The 25039-nt window shown below is 41.5% G+C and overlaps 1 protein-coding gene across 1 annotated transcript in view; it reads right to left on the bottom strand.

Moving 5' to 3' along the window:
- DGKQ (diacylglycerol kinase, theta 110kDa) overlaps positions 1 to 22900 on the bottom strand; it is a gene marked incomplete at its 5' end in the record, with an annotated part of 30948 nt that extends 8048 nt beyond the window's left edge. Inside the window, 12 exons of the mRNA XM_009878086.1 lie at positions 1655 to 1755; positions 3196 to 3377; positions 3965 to 4113; positions 5670 to 5821; positions 11750 to 11865; positions 13459 to 13497; positions 14349 to 14499; positions 14754 to 14815; positions 15894 to 15948; positions 19614 to 19704; positions 20542 to 20765; positions 22763 to 22900. Of these exons, the coding sequence (XP_009876388.1) occupies positions 1655 to 1755; positions 3196 to 3377; positions 3965 to 4113; positions 5670 to 5821; positions 11750 to 11865; positions 13459 to 13497; positions 14349 to 14499; positions 14754 to 14815; positions 15894 to 15948; positions 19614 to 19704; positions 20542 to 20765; positions 22763 to 22900 (1460 nt within the window). The remainder of the gene's footprint in view (positions 1 to 1654; positions 1756 to 3195; positions 3378 to 3964; positions 4114 to 5669; positions 5822 to 11749; positions 11866 to 13458; positions 13498 to 14348; positions 14500 to 14753; positions 14816 to 15893; positions 15949 to 19613; positions 19705 to 20541; positions 20766 to 22762) is intronic.
- Between the last annotated feature and the right edge of the window lie 2139 nt (positions 22901 to 25039).

The raw sequence follows: 25039 nt of genomic DNA, 5'->3' as shown, positions 1-25039 counted from the left end.
AGCCTGTTCTGCACTCAAGAACAGCCAGTTCACAGGCCCACAGCTGTTTCATTTGGCATTAGGTAATTATGTTAATTAAGCGAAAGTAACATATATATATAAAAATATATATATAAATATATATATATATATAAAGCTAATCTTGCTGGGAAAGGGTAAAGCTAGCAATTTTAACAACCACTGTCACAGACAGCGAAAGGCAACAGTCCCGCCAGCACTGTTAGCTGCACTAGCTGTTTGTCTCCTCCAAAGTTGTAACTCAGTAACAATTCGTTATTTCATGTTCCTTCTCCCCATCCTCAATTACGGAAATAAACAGCCCTTCAGATGTACTAAAAAACCCAAAGAAACATTCAAAAAATCTCTTCCATATGCCCTTCAAGGCTTGCATGGTGTCCAAATACACATGTAATGGTGTCCAGCAATTCTTGCAGTAACGCTGCACGAATGGTATCAAGTCACAGCCTGTGGCACTGCAGGCGCCAAACGCTGTGAGCTGACTGAGATAAAGATTCAAGGCACCCAGAGCCCACACTGCAATAAAAGTCAAAGTACAACCCTCGAATGCAGTGGCAATAAGAAAATGACACACCTTTTTAAGTGCTGCAGCTTTGCAGAGTAGTGTATTTTAAAGGAAGAATTAACTCTTTATATTAATTGCACAAGTAAATCTAGAACAGTTTTACACACTAGAGCAGGCACTGCTCTATGCAGATTTATTGCTCAGTTTAACTACCTATGATGGTTTCAATTCAGTGGATTGAAAACGCAAATCAGTGCCTAATAGTAACTTGTGCACCACAAACAATATCCTGCATTATTTCCTTTTTAAGAGAAAGACACGAACAATGCCTGTAATGACAGAACACTGCAAGACAAGTGAGATTACACATCACCACACTCCTAACTGGTCCAAGAATAGTTTTAATAGGGTTTGAACACTGCTTAGCTGTAACTCTCTTTGGCAACTGAGAGACAATTAATAGGACATTTACTTACAAGCAAAGGAAAAAGCAAACAAAAACAGTTTCTACAATGAAACTAATTACATAAATGTGATTTATTTATTTTTCTCAGCAATTTCAGTGATTATGGGAAGAAGAAAAAGTACTATTACTGATTGATCTGCATGCCAGAATGGAGGGAGGTCTCTCTCCACACGTTCTTAATGACACCACCTCACTGAAGAGGTCACCCTTACGACAAGCACACAGGTGCTATCACAGCACTATGCAAGGGCGGGAAATGCACAACAAAGTCCTGAACAGTGCGTTTATTGCTCACGTAGCAGTACTGCGCTCCCTCCTGCTACAGCCTTTGACTATGAGATATTTCCACTACCCCAAAATTCCACTGAACTCAACATTGCAGTTACTGGAAATTTAGTATACTGAGTACTACTGACAGGGCGTCCAAAAACTTCTTTCATGCTCTCTCTTGTTAAGGGGAAAAAAACCCCCAACAACCAAACAAAACCCACAAATCCCGTGTCTACGAGTTCCTGGCTAACTTAATTCCCCTCTGTGCCAGCTCTGTGCCAGGCAATATTGTTTGTGGATACCTGCAACATTTCAAGATTACAAGCCACAGGGTAAGTTGGAAGTTATACAATGCCACAGAGTTTGCCCTCCACCCCTGGTTTCCCCAGGATTACCTGCTATTAAATTTCCCTGGTTCTTCTTCTCTAGCATGATGGAAGTCCAAGCTCAACTCTGCATCAATGCCAAGACCACAGTAATTGTTCATCTGTACAATCTGACAAAAAAAATTGTATTATTTTCTCCTTAAGTTTACAAATGAAGAGGTTCCAAAGTTTTTCAACACAAACAAGCTTTGCAGATGATCCTTCCAAGTCACTTATATCTTGACAGATTCTGGAAAACATTGTCCAGAAACACTGCCCTGAAAATAAAGCTGCAGGGACAACTGTTACCGCATGTAGTCATTATTTCAAAAGTATCAGAAACTTCAAAATGCAATCTTAATTGCAGATTACAAGCATAGTAAGGCAGAAATAAAAATAAACTCATAAATAAAACCAACCTAACTTCTCAAAGCAAGTCTATGCCATAACAATACAAGTTGCTGAACATTAACACCACTATTATTTTTGACACCAGCCATGAGTTTATCATGACATCCCTGGGAAGATGTTCCTCCTTACTTTGGAAGGTGACCAGATTACACCAGATGAGTGAAGAACATGCCTTCACCTACTCAGCTGCAATTCTCAAGTTTCTACAGATTCCAGCCATTTCTGCAATTAATGCATGACAGTTCTTTCCATAACTTTTCTAACCTAGCCCTTGACTCTCACATCCTTCACCTTTAAGAAACAGATTAGGCAACACAGGGCAAATCAACCCCTGTCTCCGCCAAGTGAAGAACAGCTGGAACCTGAGCAACATAAATCCTCCAACTGACACAAAATGCACAGGATTTTCCCGTGACTGGACTAAAATCTTGGACTATTGCTATGACTATTACAATTTCCAACTTTTATTTTTGCCATTCCCTTGTCCATTTTTTTGGTTTTGCCTGAAGATAAACAGAACTAGGACTCAAACAACGCTCTGAAGTCACGAGCTACAATCAACATTTTTATTTTCCTAAACCGAAACAAGTAACATGAACCAATGGACAGGGACTTTTACTCAAAAAAAAAGTTTCCAAAATAAAAAAAAATGCCACATAAACAGACATACAACTGCAGTAAAATTACAGAAGTATTTGCTTCCTGTATATGCTAGCAACTAAGACATTTTAAAAATGTTAAACAGAAGATGAGAGTACTCTTTTAGTGGCGGTGGTAGTGGTTTTTGTGGTGTTTTTCCAGTTTCAATATTGCTCTGGAAAATATCAGGCGTTCCTTCAAAATGCTGTTCTTATTTGAGAAGTAAATTTATTTCCAGCTGAAGTAAACAGGTGTGCCATTGTCACTTTAATCTTTTCATTAATCCTCTATCAGATGCTTCTTGCCAAACAGCTATGAAGTGTGTTCTGCAGCCAATCAGCCCTACCAAAAACTGAAGCACTAAATCCAGATGCATGCTGTGTTTACTAAGGAATAGCTCAGCAAGGCCCAAGCTCAAAGACAGGTGAGCAACAGGAGATTAAACTATGTTAATATCTATCTTTGTGATTTTTGCTAGACAACAGTTCCTAACAATTAAACCCAAATGGTGCTCAGCTCACCTTTGGAGGCTCTGGCTCCGCGATGCCATTCTCTGCACCTTCAGCAGGCTCTTCTGCATCCAAGAGAATAGTCCAGCGATCCATAAGAACGTCATCCGCCTCATCCACAGAAATCAAAATCGAGTAGGGGTCCTCCCCGCTGTAGCCAGCTCCCCAGCGCAAGACCCGCCCCAAGTCATTACCTGGATAACAATGAAGAACCCCAAAATATGACTGCACTTTGTAAGTTAGGTAAAAGCATCAGAAAGAGCATCAGGTCTGTGTTACAAATCAAATCAAATCAAATCGCATCAAGGTGCTCCAGACAAGTCATGGAAGTAGTTAGACTGGACTGAGAAGTTAACAAGTAGAAAAAAATATCTTAAGGGTTGTTATGGTTGCACGTGTGCTTAGTATCATATGCCGTCTGATCTGAAAAGTTTTCACAAAAAGCCATGGAAAAACCTATTACGGTGTTGAGAAGTCAAGTAATGACTGAGTTCACTGTTTTGCAGCAATGGCTGATGCACCTGTGGTTGTCGGGGGAGAATATTTTGCCCTCCACTGCCCACTCACAAACACCCACCCACGCCGACACCCCCGCTGCTTGTTTTTCATCCAGAAAGCATGACTGCCTTTTCCTTGAAAAGCTGAAACTGCACTTGCTCTTCAACACAGGCCAGAACTGAGCAACGGTATCTCTACTGTGACACTGAGTGGTTTGTCAGATGGATAAAGACAAACCTTCTGGAGAAGTTCTCGGAAGGATAGTACTCGCTGTGATTCTCACCTGTTCCTAGTGGTAAGATGGCAACGGAGGGCTCTGAGCACACCAGCTTGTGCCTGATCTCCTCCAGTGCACCAAGGACCCAGCCGACCGTGCCGTCCCCTCCGCACACCAGCACGCGGAAGGAGGGGACTTTAGAGAACGTGTGAAACCTCCATTGAGAAACAAAGCAAGGGGGAAAAGAAATGTTACAACTCAGTACAGGAAAGGCAAAGCCTCTTAATACGCTGTTTATGAAAATACTGTTACTGGATTTTCACCCTCCCCTTGCTTCACCATCACTTTCAGGATCAACAATAGAAAAATAGGAGCTTTTAGATACAGCTGTTTAAATAGGGCGCCGGTTAGCTCAGTGGTTTGAGCACGGTGCTGACAATAAGGACCAACACTGAGGTTGTGGGTTCGATTCCTGCTCGGTCCCCATGTGTTGCCTGGTCTAGTCGTGAGGTGGCATCACTGCTCATGACAGGGAGGTTGGACTAGATGTTCTCTAAGGTCCCTTCCAGCCTAGGCCATTCTGTGACTGTTAAAAGGAGTGAAAAACATATTCTTCTACAGATTTTTCAGAGCTAGAGTGAAATTGTTAATCACTTCCTTTTTCACCAAAGATAGAGAGATCTAACTATTTAGAATTTCAATGTGAACATCCATAAATCCTAGCAGAGATGCTCCCTAGTGCTGATGTGTTTGTTTGGTTTTTTTTCTTAGTCATGTGACTCATTGAAAATTTTCTTCTTCATGGTATGATCCTCTGGTCAACTCTTACCTTTCGTAGCTTTTCATCCTACATACCGAAATATCCAGCCAAGTATTTTTATTTCGCATTGCACAAGAGGCAATGAACGAGTGGAAGCATTTTGCCACAAAGCTACAGAAGGACTCCATGGTCATGACAAAACGAACGAATTACTGAAGTTGCAGCTTTAACTGCATTAAAAAGATAACAAAATTATACAGTTCTGATAAAAAACTCAGTCTGTGCACCATGTTTATCTTGCCTCCTGCATAAGCTGGGTTTCTCCCACGAAAGCTTTTGTTTTGAAGAGCTTGTCGTGACAGTTCTTTCTTACAAGCAGTGCTGAGGGAATGAGACTACTCTGAGAGGGCTACAATCATCACTTTCCGTTCTATGAAGCTGGTAACAAACTGGTGTTGAATAAATCAAGTAATAGGTTTCTGCTTTCCTACAGGCACATTATGTTCTGTTCCTAGTATTTAGAAATGTTGCAGCTGTGATCAGACAGGGCCTGTTAATTGTGCAATTGTGGCCAAGTTTCAAGAGTCAAGATAGAAAATTTTATTATACTTCCCTGTTAGTTCCCATGAAACATCAGGGGAAATAAAAGCAAAAATGAGCCCTAGTTGGGCAATGTGACATTTCTCTTTCCATCCTCATTTGATAATAAAATCTGTTTATTTTTAATAATTAATAAATCTATGTTACTGTAAAGTGCATATGATTTTCCCAGAACTGGACTCTATTAGACTTGACACAACTGTATACATCAGAACTACTCTATTCTCTTTTCTTTAGAGAATCTCAAAGTTTAAATCTGTTTTCACAGTGACGACCAGTCAGGAGTGATCCACTGCTCTGGTCTTCTGGCACAGAAGCAATTTAGATCTTCATAACAAGTGAATTTGATACACCCTTGGAAAAATAACAAACCAACATAAATTAAAAAAAAATTTTAAAATTATGACTTACCCAGGCAGTGGGCCACCATTAGTAAGTTCAAAGACCTGATGAGGGTTTAGCAGCTTTCTGAAACTGTACAGAAGATCCCGACCTTTGAGACCACCACTTTTTGGGTTCACAAATACAAGAAGTGGGCAGCAGTTCTGTGGTATCTTGGAAGCCTGAAAGAAGACAAGAGAAGATATTAGCCAAAACCATGACTCTCTGGAAAATTACTACTACATCTCAGAGGTACTTCCTGATGCTTCCTCGATGCTTAGTGAAAAAAAAAAAATAAATCCAGATTTGACAAACAAAAACATTCAATTTCCAGACAATATACAGGCTAGCTACTGATCCTGTTTTTCTGGGAAATGAAGTTTCCTTAACTCACTCCAGCTACACAGCTGAGTCTGCTGTTAAAAACAAGGGCGCTCTATGTACTCCTTCCGACACATTTTCAGTAAACAGTCTATGCCAAAGAATAGCGTGAGGGATAAGGTACTTTCCAGGGTCACAAACAACTCAAACACTTTTGTGCAAAGAGAGAACTTCTCCTCAGAACAACCGAAACCTTCGTCTTAATTTCCGTGGTCATCTTAAAATACATGTCCGTTTAGAAGGACAAGACATTTCAAAGCGAGGGTGCTCGGGGCAGACGCTGGCATGGCCTTCCCCAAGAAATAAGGAGGCTGAAAGCTTCTTTCACAAACATGTATTTAAAATTTTTAATTAGGAGGATATGGCACCAGTACCGTAGGATCCTGACACCTCCAGTGAAGCTGTTGCTGAAAGGGATCTCCATGCAGGGCCCTGCTGCGGGGCAGCCCAGTGCCCATCCAGAAACCACTCCAAAGGGAACTAGGCCTCACGGCAGAGACGGGATTTCCTGGGCAACTCCATGGACTGTGTGGCAGTGGCACCTGCAGCTTCACCACAGGTTAAAACTTCCAGCCACTAAAAGGATCCCCTTGGGGCTGGTTTTCAGCCAGCCAGCCCACAAAACATTCCATAAAATGATCTGTACATGCTTCTGGGAGATCAGAGAACGTCAGCACACCTCTACCCCGTCCTGCCACAGGGCCCTGGGGCACTAGAAAAACCCGTCGGGCGTTTCAACAAGGTGCGTTTCAAAACAGAAACGTTTATCACAGTCCCTAAGCCGTGTTAATTTGTATTTATGAATTGGACAGGATTCAGGGAACAGCAATTTGTCACGCAGCTGACAAGATGGATTCAGGGAACAGAACAACCCTGCTAAATATAAGTCAGTCTAGACAAGAACGATTCAGGGGGCGGTGAGGCAGCAGCATGACCGCAGTGTGCAAGCATGTGGAGAGACACCAACAGCTATGGAGGGGAAGAGGCAGCACTCAGAGAGCCTCTTGACTGCTGTCTGTGAGTGACCACCAGAGAGCATGAACTGCTGCATAAAATGCAGAAATTGGGACAAATTAATGAGTAACTTTGTGGGGAAGCAAACTGGAGTCTGATGTTGAGACAACTCAGATCCTCATCTACTTGTGAGCTGATCTGGGTGCTTAAAAACAAGCATTTGAGGCTTCCTGCTATTTGTGAGATTTCCTCAAGTTTTGTTTTCCTGGGAGAGCTGGGTGCTAATCCTTGGCAAGCCACACACCCTGCCAGATGTATCAGGACACCTGCAAGCACATAAAAATTGTTCTCCTCTTTGTCACTGCCAGCACGAGCCATGACTTCCATCGCCCAGCCAGACTCACAGGCACAAACAGAAAACACACTGGGAAGAGGAACACTAAGCAGGTAAGGTTGGTGGAGCAGGCACACTCTTCTCCTCTTGTCCCTTCCTTTCTTGTCTTTTAGATTCTAACAGAGACATCCAGTTTGAAAATACATGTTTTCTCCAAAAATAATTAGCCAAACAAGCTCTATTTTGGCTGACAAAGAGATGAAAAAGCCTCAAAATTTTGTTTTACTGGAAAGGCTTCACTGCTGGCAAAACGATGCTGGTGAGACAAAGGCTATGAATCTGTCCACTCAGCTTTCTCCAAAGAAGATACCTCCACGCTACAGTGTGACGACTGCTAAGTCAAGATACCTGTTGCTTTTATCTTCAGGGTTTACTGGAAAAGCAGGAGCAATTATTCAAAGTATGCCCAACAGTCAACAAGGGTAATATATTTAACTCTGTTGAGCACACGGAAAGGATATCTGTAGCCAGCAAAGGAAGTCTATGGAAAACAACACATGCTACTGTCACAAAAAGGAAGGACTTCTTGAGTTGTAACGTCAACAGCTCAAGGACCCGCACATCCCAACAGGAGAAGTGGATTTCGTCCCCTCAAGCCATCACAGGCACTAATAAAAATAGTCAACTTAACTCTGGCATTTCCAGAAGTATAGCCCTTCTCATTACTCCATCAGCTCCTGCACCATCATCTGCTATATCCCATTATGAGCAATCCTTTGAAAACCCCACAAGCAACCAAAAGTAGAGCAGTTCTGAAAGGAAATGCCACTTTCCATGGGTAACAGGGCAAACTGTTACCTTCCCACATCCCTTGTTCCAGTTCCTACTCTGCCCTACCTTCCCATCTGACCACTTCCTATTCCATCTTATTCTGGAAAGCATTTCTTACTACCTAAATTTCACCTCCAGTCATTTCAACTTTCTGAACAACACAGGCTATCTGAAGCCTTAGGTTTGGTCCAAGCACCCAGAAAACTGTGGGGTTCAAAATGGGGGTAAGTGGATAACAGAAACAAAAAGTACAGGTCTGCAGCTCAAAGTAAACAAAATGTTTTCAAAAGGAACAGCAGAAATGAAACCAGCCCCACATTGAAATTAAACAAATACCTTACTTGAATGTGGAAAAGAACATCTGATAACCTTTTCTTCTTTAGGAAATCAGTTTCTAAAAATACCAAGTTTGGACATTTAGAAGTGACACACTGAACACATGTTTTGTTATTACTTGCTTTTAGAGGTGAATTCTAATGCACTGGGTTTAAAAGCAAGTAACAAATAATTCACAAGTAACTTCAGGGAATCGCAATGATTTTTGAGACGTTGTAAGCTCTGAAGCATTTAAAAGCACAGGTGTATTTTGGGAAGTCATCTGAGACACTACTCAAGTAAATACATATTGTTGCAAATACATATTTACAGTTTCTACAAAACTGCCAGCCTAATTACCTAATTGTCAAGTGTCAATATATAGGGGAAAAACTACTAAGAGCCACAAGCAGCTGCAAAGAATGCCCGGAGCTAACAAAACATCTGTACGTAGTGTAAACTGAGATGTCCTATCACTTGAAACCATCTTTGTTTGAGTACCTTCTAATGTAAATCTCTACCTATATCTAATTAGGACTAAATGCACCTATGCAGAATAAACAGAAGCGTTCTAGAAAGCACTTTGCCTTACAGTTACCTTGCTTCCCACTATCACTCTTCATTAAACTTAAAGGAGTGAAGAAACACTTCAAAATCCCTAGGTAAAGGCCGGCTTCTAAGAAAACAATTATTTTTCAGTAGGGGTTAAAAACTCTGTGACAGTTTGCACAGCAGAGCAGGGCGGCGATGTCACTTTCTGAGAAGTGACATCTGCTTTACGCTGCAGAATTTTTTTTAATCCCTTAGTAAAACCCCAACGGGACGTACGAACAAGTTCGTTCCTGGGCAGAAGGGGACGTGTGACTCACAGCCCCGGGACTCCCTTCCCGCTTTGGCCCTGGCTTCAGTGCTCTGCTCGAGGAGTGAAATCTGCAGAGGGCTTTCGTGTGGGCTGGCGCTCAGGAAGGAATTTATTGCTCGTTTCTTAGAGACGCTGAAGGAGGCCATGTGATTTAGACACTCGGACAGTCACTGTAAATTGCTTAGTTTTGTCAGGATTAGCACCACATAGCTTCAGGCTGGGGCGAGACATTTATTATGCACTTATTATTCTGTTGAGTGTGCTGTGCAATCACATCTCACGGTGAAGCAGAACAAGGCGTTCTGTGCCACAGGCCTGCCAGGACGAGAACCATGGCACATCTCCCAGTTGCTGGGCTGTTTCCAGCCACTGCAGATATCTCTAAGTGACAAGCAAAACTCAAGATCTGAAGGCAGGCTGTCTGCAGCATCTCCCATGTGAGAGGACTCAAGATGCCTCAAACACGAAGTTCCATGACCCTGGACAGAAAGGAGTTGTTGAATCTGACGAGGAATGATGTGCAAGGTGTCTCAAAGCAACTGGAGCAGCAGCTGAGTCAACACAGAAGGGGCTTGAGCCTCTTCACTTTTCAGGGGACTTCAGCAGTGGAAAGCAACCTTTCTTTTGGTGAAGAAGGTCATTAAACTATCATGCTTTTAAGTTGGACACATTTGTGTGAGGAATTAGCACAATGAATGAAATTGGGAAATTGCCTCATTTTTCTATGACTCTTAAGGAGCCTAAACACAGCACATCAGCAGGCAGTCTACTGGAAAGGAGAATTAGTGATAAAGCCACCAAAACTTGTCAGCTTGGTGCTGATGTTGGCCTCAGAACTCTCAGCTGATTTTCTTGTTTGCCAGTGCTGCAAAAGGAGTTCTGGTAAATCAGCTTTCGATTCAAAGACTCAGTCCTGCAACATCTTTCACCGTGATGTGCCACCAGAGAGCAAAAACAGCCTGACCCTGCAGGCAGCAGCTCAACTGCTTCGTACAACACTGTGTATTTTTCACATTCCAGTAAAGACAGTATTTTCATTTCTTTGAATATTGTGAAATGAAAAAGTGTTTGATTAAATTCTTAAAGACCCCAGATCATGAAATAGCAGATCAAAGCATGTGATCACACCAACTGCTTGACCTTCTAGTAAGCAGTTAGCGCAGACTGATTCTGAATTCAAACTTCTCCGTAATCATAAAAAGAGCATGAATTATTTATGGCAGACCTGACCAAGCTGGACTAGAACTGGGCCTCCTCTTTAGAAGCTACATCAGACACATATGGATACCCTGCATTTTACAGTTAGCTGTGCTGGCAGCACTGTGTTGCAGAATTAAGACTTTCATCCTTGAGCTCTTTTCTAAACAAGTACCTAACTCTTGCTTGCTAATTATGAAAAGAGACCCTGGCCAGCCAAGTCAGGTCATGTGGGGAGTTGGTCTGTGAGAATGGACAGATAAGAGGCTTCTTGCCTGGGAGTGAACAGGAGAGTGTGATCAAAACAAACGTGGGGAAAGTCTGTTCTCCCTGTGTGACAAGAGAGTGACTGAAGGAGTACACGAGCTAACAGCAACCCTGGCTGCATAGTCTGGTCTCCTGATTGTAACCCACAAATAGTGCTTCCTGCTAATAAACTTGGTCTTAGCTTCTCTCAAGAGCTGAGTCTGTGCCTTTCTGCCCTCCACAGACACAGAGTAAGAGAATCTCACCTCAGGAAAATGAAGGACTAGCAGCCTTCTAACCACCGATTTAATTTTGTGCTTTTACTAACTTTTAAGAAGGATTGTTTTGTTGCCTTTTTTAAAAAAAAAATCTAAGTTGCAATTTGGAAAAATCATTCATTAACGACAACATTGTGGCCTTTTTTTAATCATCCATTCTTCTTCTGAGACTACACATTCCCCTTCATTTCCAATTTCTTTGCATTTCACCCACAAGAGGAATGTCAAACTTAAGCATAAATTTAGTACTGTGCTCAGTTTCTGTGTCAGTATTTCCTGGTGCTGTACTTAAATGGTCACATATATAAAGTATAAACAAAAGGTAATAGTATCATAGGATAAAATGATAATCTAGGATGGAGAGTTCTTCAGGAGGTAATCTAGTCCAATTGCTACCCAGAGGAGGGTCAACAATCAGTCATTAGTTTATCCTGGGTAATCAGTGCGTGGCGTAAGCTGCATGGCCAAAGGGCATATGAACAACATTTGAAATATTTAGATTAACTGTGGCTCATTTCAGCGAGATGACCAAACATAAACAGTACATGCTGAAATGGAAACAAAATATATGTGCACATGTACAGCCCCTCCTTCTTTCTCAGGTATTAGAAATTCATCCCCAGCAGTTTCCTGAACCAGATTCTAAAAATTATCTTAAGGTAGTTTTTTTTTTCATTTAAAGATATATTTTAAAATCAAATCCATCTCTTACCACAACTTCAGGAATCATCACGGCGTTCAGAGGTTTGTCATTGACAGTTGTATCTTTAACTAGCATGTATATTCTTTCAGCTTCAGAAAAGCACGAAATTTCGAGTACAACAGCACCTGTAAGGAGGCATCAGAAATATATTTTATATTTTCTGTTATCAGGAAATCAGTAGCATCATATCACAGCAAAAGTTTACTCAGTTTACTCAGGACATTATTCAGTAAAAGTTACTCCACAACACTTGTGGTTGTTCATTATCAGTGAATTGGGCTGCTTCGTTTTTCAAGCCCTCTTTTATACATCTCAAACACACGCCAGATTTTTGTTGAAGCAAAAGAGTTTGAGGATAAGAACTGCAGCACAGAACTGATATATATTCAAAGACTTCCTTCAAGCTTCTGAAGCATTCCCACACTCTTTACAATAACCAACAGGCTGTTCTCATCATGTAAAAGTGACAGAGGTACCAGGTTTCATTTTGTATCTCAGTCGAAATCTTGTAGATTTCATTGATAATATCTCAGTAAGAATTATTACAAGCAAAGATTTGGTCTGAGAATCAATTTAAGGTCTTTACATTGGCTTAGGTTCTGCATGAGGAAGGCAGGGAAGAAGGAAAGGCAAAAGGGAAAAATAAAATAAAAGAAAATACTGACAAATTAGTTCAAAGATACTCAGTGAGGGCGGGACAAGGTTTAAGTACATAACAGACAGCCTATGAGATGTAAGCTGGCAACACAAGCTGGATGCCACCAGAAACATAAAAATACTCAGTAAAAAATCACAAAGAACAATAAAAATTACATACCAGCAGAAACATCATAAAAAACACATGAAGGTAAACTTTGTTAAATGAAGCTGTGACATGAGAAGAGCATCATAAAAAACAAATATTCACCATTGACAAACACAAAAAGGAGAAAGCATATCCGAACGCTTTATGGTTTTTCCTTATGAGAAGTCAACACTAACTAGTTATGTGGAGACAGGAAGGAAGCATGCAACAGTCTTCAAAACCACTCTATAGAAAGATTCACTTAGCCGTCATGTGAAAGTTAAGCCTGCAGAGAACATTTCCGATACAGGTACCTAAATGTACAAAAGACAAATTCTATGCTTTTATATTTTACCAAGTATAGATCTCCACCTGAACACTGCGCTAAAGCTGCACAGAGTCACTGATGCTCCGGTTCTCGGAAGCCTCACGGCTTCTCCTGCCTTGCTGAAATAAAATTTGTACATGAAAAAGCAAATCAACAGCTCAGAGGATGAATGCAGGGACGCATGTACTGATTTTCTTCAGACTTCCAGCTACTGAACCCCCACTGAACACTGGGCTGGGAAGCAGTCCATCAAAGTCAGAAGCAGTACTGATTATTCGTATTTTATAAGTCAAAATAAAGAGAGAGCACTTTAAGGGGTTTTAAGAGTTCAGCAGTGTTAGGCTATTCAGTTGAAGTGCAATTTCCAATTTTTACGATGAAATATTACCACTTTCTGGCACAGGAGGCATGAAGCCAACCTTTTGGTTTTTTTAAATAAGGTAGCACTAATCCACTGCTCTTCATAAATATGATGTGTTACATTTTATGCGAAGGGCTTTTTGCTTATGCAGTAAGACTGACATTCTCTGAGCTTACAGCCTCTCATATTAGGCTGCAGTTTTGAAAATACACATTTTATGCAAGACTAAAAATCTCAATGCTTACCTTGTGCTTGATAAACATGACTCACAGATACCACATTTGCTGCAAAGGGTAAAAATACAAACACATAAAACCTTGGGTACATTTAGAGTAAATATTTAAAATATTTTTAAAAGTTACATAAACATAATATAAATAAATATTAGAAGTTATAAAATAACAGGGAGAACCTCCAGCTAACACTTTCCCTCTCCTAAGTTTACTTTGCAAGTTAGAAAAGCTAAACTGATATTCATAAAAGGTGACTATGAATTCTTTCTGGCATTTAAAGTTCAATTCCTCTTAAATTTACATAAAAGATGGGGAAAAAATGCTTCGTTTCCTGAAACAAAAAGCACAATGCATTCCTGTGTACTGTTTATAGTACACATCGGTTAAGGTTATTATGAAAAATCAATTACACTTCTTTGAAAAAGAAACACAAACTCTTTTCACTGACTGCTTGTCTATACATACGCACACACTGGTCAAATTTCTCCATGACGAGGCACACAGCTCATGAACAACATCCCAGGCAAAAATTGTCAGAAGTTAATAATGGCTAGGAATGTTCACGCACAGAGAATTAAACTGCACTGCCATAATCTGAATGGTGTAGGGTGCACACAGTTCACTTCTAAAAAGTGTTCCTTTTTCAGTAAGAAAAATGTTTTGGTCACATATAGTTCAAGTAGTATTATAATAAATCTACAAATAATGAGCTGTCACATCTCTCATGCAACCACGAACACGTCAAAACGAATAAAAAAAACCCCTGTAAGAGTATAAGGCAGACTTATTTTTAAAATAAAATAGAAAACATTAAGAAAAAAATAATATAAAAGGATCAATAAATTCTACTACATTTTATTCTGTACAAGTGAATATATGTCAAAATGCACCGGCTTACTTACTTTTGATAGTTAACTCATCCGTGAGAATATTTGTGTACTCTTCAGAAGAAAGCTGCGGTGGAAGGCCACCAACAAATAAATTCACTCGTACAACAGATTTACTGTTTTCCACAATGTAAAATCTTGTTTGATTCATCTGACGTATTGAAGTCTACCAAAACAAAGAAAAATAAATGACATTTGGAAAAATGATACTGTGAAACAAAAACCCCCAACAGCTCTGAGGTTAGCAATCAAGTACTCTACACCTAGAGAACACCACAGACAGAAACAAACTTCTCTGCAAGCACTTAAGCTTCTCCACAGACAAGCCAGCTTGGGGGGAACTGATTACTTACTTTTTCTGTAAGGAAGGGGACTCCCTACTTGTTACAAACAAGGATGATGTTTTGTTTTGAGGTTTACCTTTCTTATGTCCTTGAGTCTGTTAAGAATCAGTTCCTGATTGTCCAATACCATGCGCTGAACTAGAGACAGCAAGAACATTAATCATGTTTGAAAGCATTGTAAATTATTACCAAGCTCAATTAAACAAAAACAGTACGAAAAAATGGAAGGACAATTCACAACTCTGCATACAACTAACACTAACATAAAGGACTATTCAGACCTGAACTACTCATTATTCAGCAGAAAAAACACGTAGGCGCTTTGAGCAGCCCGATTTTGTTCACAGTTTTTAAATAGCCCTCACTGCAAAAACAGCTTGAAGACAAGCTAACCGTTTGGCACAAGACTTTAAAAACTACATTCCCTGACAACTACAGCAATAACCAGCTTCTGTATTTCATTAAAACAATTTTAACAACTTTCAGCTAAAGTGAGGTTGTAAAGGATGCTTCAAAACAGGCTACAATAACGTTATAAAACAACTTACTGTTAATGCTCACAAAGCAAGCTAAGTATTAGGCCAGTATTTAAACTGCAAAGATATTTACTTGGGTGGGGCCAGGGCATGGTCAGGCTGCTTCAGTGGCTGTGCTTATCTCTCCATGCAGCCTTACAAATAATAAGGCATAAGGGAGTGTGAGCCTGGAAAGCACCTGCTCCACTCCTGCAGGATCACACTGCTCCTGAGTGATGCCAGGACTGTGTATTTCTGTACTTCATAACGCACACACGTACTCCTTTGACCATCTCAGGACTCGAATTTGCTCTTTTTGGAGAGAGTGTCAAGAGGAAGGAGGAGACAAGGAAGGGAACCAGCTGAACTTTAAACTACCCTAAATAATTGCAGTAAAGAAAACTACAACAGTTAAATGCAGCTCCCCGAAACAGGGCTCTTTGCCCAAGTGTCAATATCCACCAGGAACCACTAATAAACCTTTAAGAAAGAGAAGAGAACCCTATTCCCACAGGACGTGTAAGGCTGAAAAGAACCAACATCACTTCTGATTAAGCATTTCAACATGATGGTGAAGTTTCATTTGTGAAGGCATTTGTTGTAAAAACTTAACTGGGATTGTGTTAATAAGTGGAAAATAAAAAAACCAACCAGAATAGCAGTTACAGATCAGTGCCTTTGGCCAATGTGTCTTCAGTTACCTTGCTTACTGCCCATAAGCACTTCCACCAGTCTGAAATTCTGGAGGCACTCCGTCTGCCAAAAGATGCAACATGAAAATATAGTTTCTGAATGAAATACATTTTTTCAGATGTTTATGTTAATGTTACATTATACGCTGCACACACAGAGCACGGAAAATCAAACACTTTTAAACCAACGACGACGTTCTTCCCCTCTCAAGCCAGGAATAATCATCATTTTACACACATGGACTTCCACCCATGGCATCAGGCTGCTCTGCCCTTAACTCTGCCAGCATCCTCGCAGGCACCTGTAGAGCGAAGTTAACACTACACCCTTTCAGTGACCAGCAGCTCATCTAGGGTATTTCCAGAGACTCCTTCCAGAGAAAGCATGCAGGGCTGGGAATGAATCGGCTCTTTGAGAAGATGTCCCAGGAACCAGGCTTGGCAAAAGCGAGTTGACCAATCCCCGACTCCGGGGACGCTCCAGGGCCACTGATGGAACAAAACCCTCTTCCATGTGCCACAGCCCCTCCTCCAACACTGCCAAGGTCCACCTAAGTCACTTGAAGATGCATGAGAAAAGCTGGCACAGCCAGGAGCTGAACCATTTATTAGGATTATTGCAACTCTGGAAACGTGACACACAGGATTTTCAGCCTTGATACTCAGAGGACAAATGACCTTTCTTTACATGTCATGAACACTGTTATTAAAAGCCTCAACTGCCTACATTTGCTTTGCCTGAAATGTAGAGGATCTTCAGCATGTGCAAATTCTGGGCACTAAAAAGACATTTCCTGTATGTGCATCTTCATATAGAAAAAGGACAAAACCCTCTAAAAAATCAATCAGTATCAGAAAATTGCAATTGAGCCAAGGAGTCAATTCTCTTACAACATAAAACTAGCTTCCCAGATAGAGAGATGTGAAGATCTTTCCTAGAGTAATGGACTACCCTGACAGTTGCGTTTTTCAGATACGACAATACAAGAGACAAGTTTTCCAATATTTGCTAGAAGGTCCACATCACTTGAGGGAAAAGGACTGAAATCAGTCCCAGAAGCATCCTATATCACAAAATGAGATGCATACACTGTGTTGTGTACACCTAGACAGGGATCTGCAATAATTACCTACCCTGTCATGACCACAAGAGGCAGTCAGTGGTCACCCTCTGCAAGTATAGCTCTTCCCTAGAGCAGCAGAAGTTGCTGGTGTGCTCACAAGTGCAATGAATAAAAGTGCCTGCTATGGCTTCAAGCCTCCACGCCTTGTGTCTGACTGAGTCTTCCCAGCGCCTTGGAACACTCACAAATTGTACTAACATGTTTTCTAAAAACGATGCTATCTTGGCACCAATTGCTAAGAAAGACAGGCAGGCTGAAAAGAGATCATCAACATGTGCATCTACAAGATTGCAAGATGTATCTGATTATTTCCAAGGAAGTGGGAAGCGATGCAAATGGTGAAGCACATGGGTGCCATTCAGGCTTGAGCTCTTCCTTGTAGCTCTTGGGGACTGCAGAGATGCTGTTTGTCACTGCAGAGACGAAATTTGTGTGGCCAGAGCTCGATTAGAGCTGAGGCTAGCCAGCAAAACAAAAAGGGCTTTTTCAAATATGTTAATAGTAAAAGGAGAATCAGAGATAACATTGGCCTGTTGCTTGAGGAGGTCGATCACTTCACAAATAGGGACACACAAAAAGCAGAGACCTTTGATGCCTCCTTTGGCTGTGTGTGCAACACCGATGATGGGCCCTGCGACTTCCAGAGCCCTGTGCTGCTCCCTGCCCTGTGACTGGGCAGAATGACAGACTTCCAGCTGACCCTGAACTTGTCTGAGAATTACTGCTCCAGCCAGATGTGGATAAATCTACGGGGCCCAAGAGGATTCACTCCAGGGTACTGAGGAGCTTGCTGATGTTATCACAGGAACTCTCTCCATTATTTTTCTTGGTCTTGGGAGTCTGGAGAGGTCTCAGTCAACTTGAAGCTGGCAAAAGTTGTCCCAATTTTCAAGAAGGATAAGAAGGAATATTCTGGGTAATCACAGGCCTGTCAGTCTCACTTCGGTGCCTGGTAAATTTATGGAGAAGGTTGTCCTGGGAGTTACCGAAGAACACTTGAGAGAGAACACAGTCATTGGTTGTAGGCAGCATGGGTTCATGGGGGCAAAGTCCTGCTTAACCAACTTGATTTTGTTTTATGACAAGGCCACACATCTAGCTGTCCAAGGGAAGCCAGTAGATGTGGTCGTTTTAGAAATTAGCAAAGGCTTTCATACTGTCTCTCACAGTATCCTTATGGACCAAATGTCCAGCACACAGCTAGACAAGTCCATAATGAGTTTGGTGAGCAACTGGCTGATGGGTTGGGCTCAGAGGCTTGCAGTACATGTGTTTACATCAGGCCAGTGGCCAGTCACCAGTGGGGTTCCCCAGGACTTTAGGGCCAGTGCTCTTTAACATCTTTATAAATGACCTGGATGCAGGAACCAAACGTATGTTAAGTAAGTTTGCTGATCATACTACAGTAGGAGGAGCTGTGGGCTTCCTCAAGGGTAGAGAGGCTGTACAGAGAGATTTGGATAGATGAGAGACCTGGGCCATCACAAACTGTACGAAATTTAACAGGAGCAAGTGCCAGATTCTCCACCTGGGACGCAGTAATCCTGGTAAAACAAGCAAATTGGGGAAAGGCAAGTTGGAAAGCAGCCCTGCAGAGAGGGACCTTGGGTTTTGGGCCCATGGCAAGTTGAATATGAGTCAATGGAGTACCCTGGCAGCTGAAAGCACTACCTGTGTCCTAACCAGCTGCGGAAAGTGATTGCCCCAATTCACACCACACTTGTGCAGCCTCATCTTGAGTTCTGTGTGCAGTTTTGAGTGCCTCAGTGTAAGGAGGACATCAAGCTGTCTGAGTGTGTCCAGAGGAGAGTGACCAAGACGGTGAAAGGCCTTGAGGGTGAGACTTACAAAGAGTGGCTGGAGAAGAGAAGGTTGAGGGCTGACCTCATTGCAGTCTACAACTTCCTCAAAGGGAGCAGCAGCTGAGAGATGCTCTCTCTGGTGACAGGATACAAGGAAATGGAATGAAGCTGCATCAGGGGATGCAGATTGGGCATTAGGACAAGGTTCTTCACTGAGAGGGTGCCTGGTCACTGGAACAGGCTCCCCAGGGAAGTGGTCATGGCACCAAGCCTGGCAGAGTTCAAGGAATATCTGTACAATGCTCTTAGTCACATGTTTTAGGTACTGCTGCAAGAAGCAGGGAGTTGGACTTGATGATCTTCAGAGGCCCCTTCCAACTTGAGATGTTTTCCTTCACAGAGCAGTGCAAAGTACAAGACAAGTGTGATCACCTAAGAGCGACTGCTAGTTTCTCAACAAGGTAAGATTAGCAGTGTAACTGCATACAAGTATATTTTAAATATCTCAAGATATAAACAACTAGTAGAAATACCCAGCACAACAAGGGTTATTGTGTTCACACAAGTAAATGTGCTTGACCCAGAAAGACTGACAGTAACTTCCAGCACAGTGGAACCAGGTCTATCATCGAAACTGCAGGAAGTTTTGAGCAGCACATCAGTCACAACAGATCATCTAACAAACATGAACAACATTAAGAGCAAATGGACTGATTGTAATTTTTCTGAAGAGAAAAGCATAACAGACCTCACTTCAAGGTCACTCAGGTGGTATATGGACAAGCTTACAATCTTTCGTTTACCTGTTTTCCAAGTAATGGAAGCACTTCTTTGATCACAGTCTGTGTTGTGCTACCCTTATCTACTCGTAGAGAAACATACGCCATTCCTACCCTAAGAAGAAAAGAAATACTTATTTTAGTAAGGACAATCATTTGACCTATCCTGAGTGTGCCTTTGTTACGTAAGTGGCAAATTTTCTATGGCGGCAGGCAGAAATCTGTATTATTTGAAGAAAGTTGTTCACTGAGGCTTATGGCAGATGCAGTACTAGCCCTACAGACAAGCAAAGATTTTTGTCTCAAGAAACTCGTCATTACAATTGTAGCACTGCAAATTAGTTTCTTCCTATACACAAAATCACCTGCAAGTCTTTCACAAAATTTGGCCATGTCGTTGCATTAGTAGAAATGAACAAATCTTTAAATTTTATCCCACTGCTCTTAAGAAATTACTAGGTCACCAGGCAGTTTTGTTTCCAGTGCTAAATATACTTAAATGTTGTATTGTCTCAGTAGTAACAGGAACAGATTTCTTTTTTCTTTCTTTTTTCTTCCTAATCTCACATTACACAGAATTCTTCCTACTTAATATCTCTTGAAAAACTCAGCCAGCTTTCAAGCGGCATGTGTATGTCCTCATTTATTTACAGATGCAGTTAATGTAAAATTGCATTTTCCTGGCCAAATACACAATTACAGAACTGCACAAGTTGCACAGTATGTTCCATGCATGTAAAGAAACCCACAAGCACGTTTCCAGGCACTGAAATGAATAATATGTATACTACTCATTGACAAAAATAAACAGAAGTATCCTGAAATACAGATGAAGAAACTACATTCTCTGTTATAGTTGTGTGACTTCAATAACTGAAACACCAGGCTAGACTACAGAGGACAAATGTAGCCACACAGGAGAGCCGTGTGATAAACAAGAGAAAACACTCACTTCAGCCAGGCAGGATAAATTCTGATCACCTCCTCGTCCTTTGGTTTGGCTCTGATGATCCAAGCTTCAGGAACGGACTCTCGGAATACTGAGCCCGAGTTGCTGTCCTCTGCAGCATTGTTCCTGTTGATAATGTCATCAGATAGCAGCGCCTGCTGCGTAAAGGTCTGAAGCTCATACTCCTGCTGGTCATCATTTATGTAGTATGCTCTCAAAGCAGCCTCCTGCAACACAGCAAGATAAATCAATATTTTCTTGAAAAGACACTGTTAATATCTGTATAGCCATAGGACGTTTGTAAATGCCTGACTTACAGATCCAACCTTTACCGCATGTTTTAAGTGCAGAACAGTGAATAAAGAGCAATGGCAACAAAGCAAGAGTGAAGTTTTAAAGTTTTTCTCCCCTGTACTTGGCACTGGTGAGGCCACACCTCAAACCCTGTGTTCAGTTTTGGGCCCATCCCTACAAGAAAGACATCAAGGTGCTGGAGCATGTCCAGAGAAGAGCAACGAGGCTGGGGAAGCGTCTAGGACACAAGTTTAAGAGGAGCAGCTGAGGGACCCGGGGCTGTTCAGTCTGGAGAAGAGGAGTCACTCTCTACAACTACGTGAAAGAGGCTGTAGAGAAGTGAGGGTTGGTCACTTCTCCCAAGTAACAAGTGACAGGACAAAGAGAAATGGCCTCAAGTTACGCCAGGGGAGGTTTAGATCGGCTGTTAGGAAAAATTTCTTCACCAAAAGGGTTGTCAAACACTGTAACAGGCTGTCCAGGGAAGCAGTGGAGTCACCACTGTGTAGACAACGCGTTCAGGTGGACACCTTGCGTGGCTAAATGAACAGTTGGACTGGATGATCTTAAAGGTCTTTTCCGACCTGAACAATTCTTTGATTCTATAAACCAAATTTTAGTGGAAGATACAAAAAGAAAACTTGATATATCAGTAGATTTGAACACAGCCCATGGTATATTTATCAAGTGATAGTAATTTTAACTCCATAGATCAAATACAAAAATTGAGCACCAGTAAAGCTATGCTTCCTGCATGTAAAATCTATTCCACAAGGAAAATGGTAAACTACATCTGATTGTGCCCAACTCCACATATTCAGTCTTCCCGCATTAAGGAGATGATGCAAATTAGCACGCTTCTCAGCCACAAAACTCCCTGAACGCACACACCTGTGAAGAGGAAAGGTAAGGCCTGTCCTTTGAAAATGTAAGCAGCCACATGAATTTTACATCCATTGCTGGCCCAGGTCAGCAGCAGCTCTGCTAACAGACACTGCACTGAATACAGCCCAGTAAGTCACTTATGAGAACAGGTATTAATCTACCCTGGTATTATAAGCAGTAGCTTGACAAAAGGTGCTTGAAAGGCAAGTAGACTCATAAATAAAAGCATTTTCAGCACCATACACAATGTTCCTTGAAGATCTTTGACAGGCAGAATACTACTAACCATTTTCAAAACTATTTTGAGCACAATATCAAGATAAAAATCTTAAGCTGTAAGTTTAAATTGTGAAAATTCTGCTGTAATAAATTCTCCAGATTCCTGTGCCAAGTCTTTTATAACTATGAGTCTTCACCACACTCAGTTCTACCGTGCACCACCCCATGCTCCCTCTGGGCTTCATTTCTGCACTCCACGATGCCTCTGACCTGCCCAGGAGATAAAGATCTGTATAGAACATCTGATTTAGTACCTTGTCATGTTTCCATCCCAGACAGAGCCCAGTGGCACAAGGGTTTGGCCACTATGTGATTAATAAATTACTTTCACAGCCAAGGAGTGGAGGTAGCTATGGCATGCCTCAGTCTTCAATGCTGATTAACTCAGGTGCAATAAAGGTGGCTGCCCAGGATAAATGTCAAACCATCAAATACTGGAGAAGAGGAGCAAGGTCTAAGGACCTGATTATCCAGTATTGCTCACATCATCAAAACCAGGCTTCAGTTTCACACAGAGAAGCAGAATGACTGTTTTAACATGTGATATGCTGTGGCCCCCATTATGCTATAGATACATAGGCCATCATTTCTTCAGATGCTCTAAGAGCACTACATGAAGATGTCAAATTACATTGTAGTATTATAACTCATGTACAGATTTTGTTGCTGTTAGGTTACACTTGTAAAACTATTAGCCTTTAGCTATTGTAATATATAACCATGTGCTTTATCACATGGGAATATTGACCTTCACTGCATAGCTTACCACAACTTCTTCATTTTTTGCAATCCTTGGAACTGAAATCAGTCGAAATTGGTTGCGTTTCACTGCATCATTTCCATCAAATATCTTCAGTGTTTGTTTACCTGAATTAAAAAAATATTGTATTTCAATAACACATCCCTCAAATCAAAAAGGTACCTGAAGAGGAAGCATATAATGGAATTATCAAAAATCTGCCCTTAATCCACTGAACTGCTTCTTCATCACAAGCTTTGAGGCTGAATCTTTCAATTTTTGTTTTTGTTACTGTTCATTTAAAACAGGGGTGCATTCACAGAGGAAAGCAGCAGGATTATTTCAAGCAATCACAGTTTTATCCTGGGTTTTGATATAACTATACTGCTTATGTTATCTCTTCTTCATCCTCAGTATTCAAGACTGCATTAATTATTGACCAGTTCAACAACATGAAAACCAAGACAGAGTGCCATCACCTTCAGAACAGGTCCCAAAGCACTGCCTATTCTGAAAGCATCCTTCTGAAGAAAGCCTTTAAAAGTACTCAGTTAACTGTACAGACAACTGGAGGAAATACATGAACATAGGAAAAACTAGAAGAAAGAAGAACTACAACCCTTCGCTGTGTTTCATTTTGCTGAAGCCTCATCAAATATGTGCCAAACTACACAGCACAGGTTTTTGCATAGACATCTCCGGAAGGATGAAGAGTTAAGGACTTCAGGTTCACCCTTCACAAAGGTAAGACTCAGCCTAGTACGGTCCACTGTATGACAGTTTCTCTCTTACATAAAAAACTATTTTAAGAGCAACAGCAAAGCGAAAACAAATGCTCGTAAAACAGGTGGTTTATGAGAGGCTGCAAGAACACATTAATATTATCAGTTCAATATATGTGTCCCTACTGCATATGGAAAAGAATTAAGTTAATAATCCAAACCAAAAAGCAGATTCCAACAAGATGGACTTTGTGTTCTCTCCTGATCACCTCTTTATGAAGAGACCTGACACACTGTTCAGTTTTGCAGGTTTTTTCATTTACTCCTCAGAGAGCCCATGTTTTACAACAGACATGACTGTTCTTCACAGATAGAATTTGCCTTTTTTATTGAAGTTAGACTGAACTGTTAACAAAAATCACTCTTCACAGAGCACAATGTCACACTCTCTGATCTTGTAACAAATCTGTATGCCTGCATTCATCATAGAGTAATAAAATCATCAGGAGCTCTTACTTTCAGACTTGAAATGTCAAAAATATTAGCTGAAAGCCATGTACAACAGCTGCAGTGTCCAGAAAACTGGTTAATCATGCAGTTTGTTAATACATGTTGTAAAGGAGAGATCACGTGCTGGAGTCTACTTCCATCTTTCTCTTACAGCTTGGAAACACTTTACAGTACAGCACGAAGTCCTGAAAGCCTTTTGCTCTCAAGTAATATTGGCATTTAGGGTCAAAGAATGACATTAGCAAATTGCCACTTGTCATAAAAGGATTAAAAAGGAGAGCTAAACCTGGAGTTGCTCCTCTAAAAAATCACCCCTAACTGATGGAGGAAAAAAGCAAGCTAGAATCCCAGGCAGAAATGTGCATCATTGAGTGTCTCAACGCTTCAGTGACAGATTGTGAGTGGCTGCTCTGCAAGGACACCTCAGTGATGCTCTGCTAGCCCTCTAGAACCACCTGAAACTCAGGTATGCTGCGTCTAATCTACCTATTCGTGCTTCAGTGTATATTCTGTCAATTCACTCAAAGGTAGATAAGAATATCTAAAGGTTCATGTAATACTGTCCGTGAAAGAGGCCTTTCTCAAACAGGACTCCAACCCTCTACTGGGTGCCCTAGGGCTAAACACAGCCCTGCAGGTGGGGTCTCCCTGGAGCAGAGCACACCGGCAGAATCACCTCTCACAACGTGCTGGCCAGGCTTCTCTTGATGCAGCCCAGGATGTGACTGGCCTTCTGGGCTGCAAGTGCACATTGCTGACTCATGACCAATTTTTCATTTACCAACACTCACAGGTCTTTCTCTGCAGGGCTGCTCTCAATCCACTCATTGCCCAGCCTCTGTCTGTGCCTGGGATTGCCCCAACCCAGGTGCGGGACCTTGCACTTGGCTTTGTTGAACTTCATGAGGTTCACATGAGCCCACCCCTCCAGCCTATCCAGGTCCCTCTGGATGGCGTCCCTACCCTCCAGCATGTCACTGCACCACTCAGCTTGCTGTCGTCAGCAAACTTAATGAGGGTGCACTCAATCCCACTGTCCAAGTCCCTTGAGGGACATCCCTTTTTACTGGTT

This window comes from Apaloderma vittatum, unplaced genomic scaffold (assembly GCF_000703405.1).
Source record: "Apaloderma vittatum isolate BGI_N311 unplaced genomic scaffold, ASM70340v1 scaffold14341, whole genome shotgun sequence".
Taxonomy (NCBI): domain Eukaryota; kingdom Metazoa; phylum Chordata; class Aves; order Trogoniformes; family Trogonidae; genus Apaloderma; species Apaloderma vittatum.
The sequence above is the reverse complement of the archived record's forward strand: the minus strand, read 5'-3'. Positions and strand labels throughout refer to the sequence as shown.